At 55.6% G+C, this 9,082-nt stretch overlaps 1 protein-coding gene across 1 annotated transcript in view; it reads right to left on the reverse strand.

Moving 5' to 3' along the window:
• Positions 1–1,832: 1,832 nt before the first annotated feature.
• LOC106893797 (neuroblastoma suppressor of tumorigenicity 1) overlaps positions 1,833–9,082 on the reverse strand; it is a 29,346-nt gene continuing 22,096 nt past the window's right edge. The window contains exons 2-4 of the mRNA XM_014952021.1: positions 4,580–4,774; positions 3,983–4,094; positions 1,833–3,192 (exon numbers count right to left, since the gene is read on the reverse strand). Coding sequence (XP_014807507.1) covers positions 2,938–3,192; positions 3,983–4,094; positions 4,580–4,774 — 562 coding nt within the window. The 3' untranslated portion in view covers positions 1,833–2,937. The remainder of the gene's footprint in view (positions 3,193–3,982; positions 4,095–4,579; positions 4,775–9,082) is intronic.

Here is a 9,082-nt window from a genome sequence, read left to right on the forward strand (position 1 = left end):
TGTCCCTCAGCACTGCATCTAAACGGCCCTTAAACACAGCCAGGGATGGGGACTCCACCCCCTCCCTGGGCAGCCTGTTCCAATGCCCGACCACTTTTTCAGTGAAAAATTCCTTCCTAATGTTCAATCTAAACCTACCCTGTTATCTCCAGAGCTTTTTGTTCAGAGAAGGAGGTTGGCTGAGGAGCGTGTCCTCCCCAACTAGGTACGTGGGAGGTTCTGTACGCTGGGTTTGGATGGGTTCGCTGGGGAAGTGGATCTGAATCGATCGAAGCGAACTGTGTTTTTCAAAACCTGCCTTAAAATGAGGTTCCAAATCCTACCGTTGTCCCTGCAAAAGCTTCTCTGCTCCGGCAGCTCTGCTGGCCTGTCTGTGCTCCCTGCCCTGCGCTGCGTTTCTGGACACATCTGCAGGGGATCATGGTTTCCACCAGCTCTGCTCTCCAGTATCACACTAGCAGGGAAAGCAAAACCAGGTTGTCAACAGCCAAATGTCAACATGGCAAAAAAAAAAGAAAAAAAAAAAAAGGGCTGGTGAGCCAGAATGAGTAAAATTGGGAGACTGAGACTTTGGGGGGGGACATCCAGGGGATTCAGGGCTTAATGCAGCAGCCTCCAGTACTGCAACTACTCTTGGGATCTCATTCCTTCCTTAAATTGGGAGAGCCAGATGTAGGATGGAGCTACCTTTGAAAGATTTGTGTTTTCAGCTGCAAAACAGGCCTCCACTGGAGTCAGGTGGTGTCCAAAAGAGGTGGAGACGTCCCGCTCCAAACACCTTGACCGGCAGCTCCTGGAGTTTATAGGAACTGTCCCCCTGCTAAATCCAGCTCCTCTTTTCACTGTACGCCAGTAAAAGGGCCACATGGTGGTGGTTGGGGACAGAATGGGTTTCTCCACCTTTTCCTGCCTCCTGGTTCTCCTGAGAAGCTCCTGTCCTTGGGAAGACACCCCAAAGCCTAAAAAAAATATCTTAGTACACAGGACACCCCCACCCCTTCCTTTTCACCTCCTCCCTTGTGGCAATTGCTGCCTTAAGGCAAACCCTCTCCTGCTTCACCACCCGGAGAGCTGCTCCCCAAACCTGTGCAGAGCCCCCAGGACTGCAGGGCACGACCTCCTGTCCCTCCAGGAGCAGACAGGACCTTCCTTGAGGTTCTGATCAGATGGGACCTTCCCTGGGGTTCTGATCGTTTCGTTGGGTGGCCGGGCATCAGGGGGACCGGAGGTTCTCAAGGGCACGCTCTGTCCTGCCCGGGGAAGGCCTGATCCAAACACCCTTGGAAATAGCCCCTTTGGGTCCAGCCAAGGCGCTTGGGTCCCCTCCTCACCCATGAAGGGATGTCCATGTCCATGTCCAAGTTCTCCTTCCCTCCTCTCCAGAGGCACTCCTGGAGGCCACCAACATCTGGATGCCACCAAACGCGCCGGATCAAGAGTGTCACCTAGTGGCAACAGAGCTGATCAAGGTCTGCACCAACCCCGCCAAGACCCCACGCACTTCCCACACAAGTGGGACCCGGCAGCCCTTCAAACCCTCCGGGCTGCAGGAACCAAGAGAGCAACCACAGCTGATGCGCAGCCGCCCCGCGGCCACCTGCAGCCCAGATGCTGCGAATCTGGGGTGGGTTTGCCTTTCAGCATCTCTCCCTCCTCCTCCAAAATTGAAACGCAGCAGAAAGTCAAAAGGAACCACGGATCTCCCATGCCCTGGGACGGGGTCCTGTCCTCTCCCCCCGTCAGCACTGAGGAGCCTACTGCCAAAAACCAGACAGGCATCAGAGCACTGAGAAATGGAAGTCAGGACTAATTTATTTAAGGAGAAAAAAAAAAAAAACAAAAACCAAAAAAAAAAAAAAACCACAACCAAACTTTGTAAAAAGGAGGGGGAGGCATCGATTACAAGCTCTGGAAGCTCTTGTCAGGACAGCGCCAAAGAAATCAGCTTTATACAAGGGAGAGAAAGGGGTGGCAGAGGGGACCCAGGGCTGTCCCCACCCCCCGAGCCCCCTCCTACCCTGCGAAGGTCCGTGGGCATCCTGGCACTCGTCCCCCTTCTCCCTCCACCACCAGTAAAGTGCAGCAGGGAGAGGGAGGAGAGGGGCTGGCTCCCACCCAGGCCACCCCAACCTGCTTTTTGCCTTCCCCTGGGGGCCACCAAAGGCGAAGCCCGTGGCATCATCCGGCTCCCTCATCCCCAGGGAGCTCAGTGGTGGTGGCCCCAGGGACCAGCGAGGTTTAAGGGCACTTGCCAACAGGGTTCCCAGCAGCCCCACAGGCACATCCTGGGGGGAAAACACTCCCCAGGAGCCAACGAAGACGAGGGGGTTGGGGCTGAGTTAAGATCCTGCGGGTGGCAGGAGGAACAGCACGTCCCCACGGAGCCCACCTCTCCTCCAGCAGGCAGGGCAGATAGGAAGAAGAAGGGATGCCCCCAGTCCTGCACACCCCAGGAGAGATGTGCACCTCCCCTGGGACTGTGGAGAGGCTGCGTCCCCTCTTCCTCCACCCCAGGTACGAGCTGTTTAGAAGAGAAAAACCCAGAAGGACTCAGCAAGTGCCCCTCAGCAGGGTCAGGACAGCCCCTGGGGAGCCCAGCTCAGCTCCTGCTCGTGGCCAAAACCCCCTCATCCAGGTTCCTGCCCCTCTCAATATATTATTACCATTATGTGCAAGTAGTTTTGCATCAGAAAAAAACCCCCGAGCCCTCCTCTCTCGCCCTGCAGCTCCAGCCCCACGTCCACCCCTCAGCCCCTCTTGTGCCTCTAAACCTTCCTCCGGGCCCCGGGGTGTCGTGGAGAGCAAAGCGTGAGGGTAGTAGCTATTAGACAGCAAAGACTCCACCACCCCCCTCCCTCCCCAAACCCCGGCCCTCTCCCTCACACACACACCCCCTGCCCGCCCCACCGGCTGCCAGGACAGTCCCCAAGGGCCAGGTCACTCCTCGCCCTCCTCCTCGTGGTGGTGGTGGCTGGAGGAGGGAGGTTCTTCCACCTCCTGTTGGTGGTGGGCATAGTGGTGGGGGCTGGGACCTTCAGCGGGCATGTTCTCCTCCGCGTTCAGGTAGACGTTGAAGAGGGCTCCCTCGTGGCTCGGCTCCTTCCCACAAGCCTGGCAGCTGCAGTGAAGTATCTTCTCCACCAGTTTGTCAACCCTGGGGATGTCGTCGTTGCCTGGACAGTCCAGTGTCACCTGGGGAGAAGGATGAGGATGCAGTGAGTGAGAACGGAGGATCAATCCTCAGCCTGACCTGCGGTTTTGGGGTATTTTAAGCCAGAATGGATGGCTTGCTGCCCGTACAGACAAACCTCCATGGTCACTCTGCAAGGCAAGAGTTCCCTGGGAATGTCTCACAAGGTGACAAGCTGCAGAGACCCGGGGAAGACGTGGGACACTGCTCCCAGGCTCTACTGGCATGGAAATATCGGTGGTAACACCACAGGCCACCCACAAGACACGCTGCTGAGCATCTTGGAGAGATCCACCCAAATGTGTGAGCTGAAAGCAAAGCCCAGAGCAGAAACCAGCTGCCTGGTGCCCGGGCTCGCCCCACAGGCAGGGTCTGTGGTGGATCAGTGGTGGCACGGAGCTGTGAGGGCTGGGGGTGAGGGGCAGATGGGCTGTGGGAAGAGCTTCTGGCCATGGAAGAAGGGAAAAACTCCCAAGTGGGAGGAGGCGACAAAGGGAGTGCTGGAGAAAACAGGCACAGGGGATGAATAATGCAGGGACTGACGGGGGATGGTTCTGCAAAGAGCCATAAATGCATCATTCATCACAGCAGTCACGTTGCTTCCAGCAGCCCCTTCCACCCAGGCATCTCAAGGCAGGGTGAAGTCACCTGAGAGACACCCTGGAAGGAAACCATGAGTGGGAAAACCTGAGGGAAGGAGAAGGACTTGCCCTGAAGCGGTGGCAGAGCAGAGCTGAGAGCTCCTGAGCGAGGACCCCCGGGGAGAACCGAGGAGAGGACAGGGGTACTCACGATTTCCCACATGGACTGGGCGGGCATGCAGGAGTCGCAGTGAACCAGGGACTCTGTGGACTGAGGGAAGGTGTTGGGGACGCTGTAGCTGAAACACTGTCCCAGGCAGGCCCTGCAGAGACAACAGGAGGGACGAGGGCTCAGGGGAGCTCCCTGCTATTCCCAACCAACAAAGGCAGAAGGAGGCTTGACCTTCCGCTGAGACAGACAGAAGGTGGCCGGGCAGAGGTGGGACATTGTGCCTGGCTTCTCTTGCAAGTGCACTCTGGTGCTCTATAAATGGAGACCAGCTGCATCCAGCTCTGCATCGAGGGTGGTGCCCAGTGACAGGACAAGAGGGAACGGGCACAAGCTTGAACATGGGAAGTTCCATCTAAACATGAGGAGGAACTTCTTTCCTGTGAAGGTGGCAGAGCCCTGGCAGAGGCTGCCCAGAGAGGTGGTGGAGTCTCCTTCTCTGGAGACATTCCAAACCCACCAGGACACATTCCTGTGGGACCTGCTCTGGGTGGCCCTGCTCTGGCAGGGGGTTGGACTAGAAGATCTCCAGAGGTCCCTTCCAACCCTGTATCACTCTGTGATTCTGTGGATCCCTACCTGTTTTGGATGGACTTGGACTCGCAGCCGCTGTGCCCCACGATCTGGGTGATGTTCTTTGCCTCACACCAAGCGCTCTTGTCCGGGAAGAGGGCGAGCTTGTTTATGGGGGGCGGTGCGGCCAGGAGCAGCGCTGGGAAGAGGGCACCAACCACAAACCATAACATCATGGCCAGCTCTGCCACAATCCTACAACTGGAGACAGGGAGCAAAGTGTTAGAGGGAGAGAAAACAGGCAAGACGGCTCATTTCTCCAGCCCCATGGCGGTTCTTGCCTGCGACAAGCACAGAGTGTGGGTACCCACACCATCATTTCTGCCCCTCTGCTCTGCTCTGGGGAGATCCCACCAGGAGCACTGCATCCAGCTCTGGAGTCCTCAGCACAGGAAGGACAGGGAGCTGTTGGAGTGGGGCCAGAGGAAGCCATGGAGATGCCCCAAGGGCTGGAGACCCTCTGCCCTGAGGACAGGCTGAGAGAGTTGGGGGGGTTCAGCCTGGAGAAGAGAAGGCTCTGGGGAGACCTTAGAGTCCCTTCCAGTCCCTCAAGGGGCTCCAGGAAAGCTGGGGAGGGACTCTTGATGAGGGAGGGGAGCAATAGGAGGAGGGGGAAGGGTTTGACACTGAAAGAGGGGAGATGGAGCTGAGATGTGGGGAAGAACTTGTTTGGTGTGAGGGTGGTGAGAGCCTGGCCCAGGTTGCCCAGAGAAGCTGTGGCTGCCCCATCCCTGGAGGGGTTCAAGGCCAGGTTGGAGGGGGCTTGGAGCGACCTGGTGTGGTGGGAGGTGTCCCTGCCCAGGGCAGGGGGTGGCACGGGATGGGCTTTAAGGTCCCTTCCAACCCAAACCATTCTGTGATTCTATGATCTCCCTCCATGGCCAGGGAGGCTCCCCAAAACACAGCACAGGGAGTGGGATCTGCCTCTTCCCTGTTCACCACAAGCTCTGGGGCAGGCAGACACCTGCGTTACTTCTCCCGAGTTGGTTTTTTTCATCATTTCCCACCCAAAGCCGGGCTGGGAGAAGTTTGCAAAACAAAAGTATCACTGCCACGGGCCCAGCCAGGCTGGAGGAGCTGCGGACCGCAGAAATGTTTTTATTTGAGGAAGGAACACGCTTCCCCACTTCCTTTTCTCCCACCTTAAAAGCCAAAGCTGGCCTTGGCGCAAGCTTTCCCAGAAAAAAAAGGGAAGGAAAACCCTTCTCCTCCTAAAATCCTGCAGCAGGTGTCGCTGCAAGGCAGCAGCAAGCAGGGAGCCCTTGGAAACCTCAACCCAGAGGCTAGAAACCCACAGAAAAGCCCAATACTGTATTTATTTTTATAGAGCCGCTCAAATTCAGCACACGGTTACTCCGAGGACAGGAACTCGGTCTGCAGACAAGGGGGGGGGGCTTTTAATAGCACGAAGCTCCCTCGCAGAGGTGGTCGGCAGAGAAGGTCACTGGCCACCCCCGGAGAAATCCCAGGCTGGGTCTCCTCGCAGGGCAGCCAAGGTGCCTGCACTAACACTCCCAATCACCAGGGAAAGGCAGATGGAAAAGCATCATAGAAACAGGGAAATTTTTTCCTTTGTGGGGTTTGGATGGAGTCACAGGGAAAAGGCAGACATTTACACTTTCTAAAATATTTGTTAGAACCCTGTTATTTGTTATTTCCTTCTATTTATTTATCCGGACGGAGATCCAAAGCCCACACTGGAAAGATTCCTGTTGATTCCCAGGGCTCCTGGGCCCAGCCCTTTAACACTTGCAGGGAAGGAGAGGAAAAATGCCTTGTTTATCAGACTGTGTGGGAGGCAGCTCCGTGCTGGGGACTCCCAGCCGGGTGTTCCCCCGGTCACTCTTCACAGCCTTCACCTCTGCTGGAGGACCACCACCATCTACCTCATCGAGATGGGCTCCTAAGCACCTCTCACAGCTCCAGCTCAGATATTTTGAGGTCATTATGGGGCAGGGGGTTTTGCCCTGTTACCCCTCCACCACGCCCAACCTCCTGGATCTGAATTCAGAGAGATGCTTCGCCATCCTCCATAACAAGGAAGCCAGAAAAGGGCATCCTCATTCCCAGGATCTCTGGAGGAATCAGGAGGGCTCTCTGCTAAATTTTCTTATTTCCTGGTGATACAGGAACCACGATCCAGGTACAACACACCAACACCTTTATAACCCAGGCTCCCTAATCCTCCCAGCACCGGTTCCTGTGAATCCCACGGGCCCCCAGTGAGAACATCTGCACAAAGCAGGGTTTGCAGGTCTTGGTTTGGGATAAGCAGAGGGGTTTACCCCTGAACTTGCACTGTCATTAACGAGAGCGATGCGGTTAAATACATTTGTCCTCAAGACAACTCTCAGGGCTTACTTCTGCTCCCTGAATACTTTTTTTTTTTCCATTTCAGCAGGGGAATTCTGCAATTCCTGCTAGGAAGAACACGGCTAAGCTGCACACACACACACACACACAAAAACACAGTTCACTTGGTTTTCTGAGCCGAGCATCCCTCATTCCTCAGATGCCAGCGGCTCCGTGCTGAGGAATCCCGCTCCCAAAGGCAAGTCCGAGATCAGAGCTGGGATGTGACCCAAACAGCAATCCCAACCCCCCGGGGAACAGCCGAAATTCCTCCGGAGTCAGCACACAAGTTCACTTCCACATGCCCGATTAGAGAGCAATTTCCTTCTTTCCAATGAAAGGTGGTGGCTGGTTTTTTTTCCCCAGGTTTCTATCTATCTCTACCCAGCGGCAAAGAGGCAAACATTTCTGTCTGTGCTGACAGCCCTGCTTCCCCAGGACCTTTTTTTTTGTTCCTGGAGGGAGTTGTTCAACAGAAAGGTGTTTCTGCAGCACCGGCCAGAGCAGACACATTGCCAGAGGCATGAAGAAGCATCTCTGAGCATCTGGGCTCCTGTCTCACTCTGATACCGAGAAGAAGATGAGTGAGGTTGTGCTCTGCTAAAGCAGAGGACCTGGTCTGGCTTCAGAAAAGCACTTAAACATATGCCTAAGCCCTCTCCTTTCCTGAGGAGGGATGTTTTTGTAACCAGGGACCCCAGCGGAACGGCCATGGGTCTGGTTTGTAGAGGGGCAGTCGTGGAGAAGGAGGAACTGGGTATTACCTACAGACCTGGAGCAATGGCAATTTCACCCCATTCTTCAAGACACCCCGGTGCTGAGCATCGCTCCCCTCCAACGGGCCACGTCCACATGGTGTTTGCCTCCTCCCAAGAGTGCCCTGGAACCCGCAGGGCCACATTGCTAACGAGTAACAAGGTTTATGCCAGTGCCTAGGAAAAATATCTGATGCAGCTGAGTTTGGGAGGGAGCTGGGGCCGGAAACAGCCTGTTCACCACGGCAGCGTGTTCACTGGCACAGTTCAAACCAGTCATGCGAACCGAGCTGCCACTAAACCCATTCATCTGACAGCAGCCACAGGGTCGGAGACAAAAGCACCGTGTTCCTTGCCCCCCCCTCATATCCCCCCCCACCTCCAGCCTCCCCAGCTGGGAAGGGAAGGGAAAAAGGAAGACAAGGCACCCGAGCAGGTTTGCAAACTCCCGATTAAATAAAGGGCATTGAGCACATTCCTCCCTGACAAGCTAAATTACACGTTGCAGCCCCTGAAGAAACAAGTGTGTGCTCCCCAGCGCTGACCCCGGCCCTGGGCTGCCGGCGGGAGCAAGCACTTCCCCACACACAGGGGCTTCTTTCTCTTCTAAGCACCAGGGGCACATTTTTTTTAATTTTTTTTTTTTAATTTTTTTCCCTGCTAGTCAAAGCTTTTCAAGCAGAAAGTTCAGCTCAGTTCCAGCAGAGCCATCAGCCCGTGAGGGTCTCTCCCCCTCTCCCTCTGCAGGGCAGCTTCCTCCACCACCCCTTGGACACGAATTTGAGAAATCAAATGACTCAGCCCTTGAGCCTGGGCACATCTCAGACTCCGGAGACAAACAACTTCTCACCGCCATGCACAGCTGCAGCCTTGTGGTGAGCGGCCCCGCAGCCCTTTTCCAGCCTGTCCTCAGGACTGAGGAGCTAAGGGACAAAATGTCCAAGGTTGATGGGTCTCAGCTGTACCAGCTCAGCATCCCCTGGAGGCCCAGGGAGCCCAGCAGGAACCCTTTGTGAGAGCTGAGCCTCCCACGAGCCTGGTGGTGGCACGCTCAGATGTTTTGTGTCATCTAGAAGAGCTCTTTCCTCCCATCCCAGGGACTCTGAGGAGTCCCACAAGCCTGGTGGTGGCACGCTCAGATGTTTCATGTCACCTAGAAGAGCTCTTTCCTCCCATCCCAACAGTCCTGGGGACTCTGAGGAGTCCCACAAGCAGGACAGTCCCCGCCAACGCCTGGAAGCAGCTGGGAAAATCTACAGCCTTAACATGGGCTGGAGGACAACCACGGGAATTACCTCGGAGGCCACATTCCCACCATCCAGCCCACAGCTGTTCCTGGCCATTTGGAAACCAAACACTTCTGGAGGAAAATAAAATAAAAAAAAAAAAAAAAAGATCTAAT

This window comes from Calidris pugnax, unplaced genomic scaffold (genome assembly GCF_001431845.1).
Source record: "Calidris pugnax isolate Ruff unplaced genomic scaffold, ASM143184v1 scaffold161, whole genome shotgun sequence".
Classification (NCBI taxonomy): Eukaryota; Metazoa; Chordata; class Aves; order Charadriiformes; family Scolopacidae; genus Calidris; species Calidris pugnax.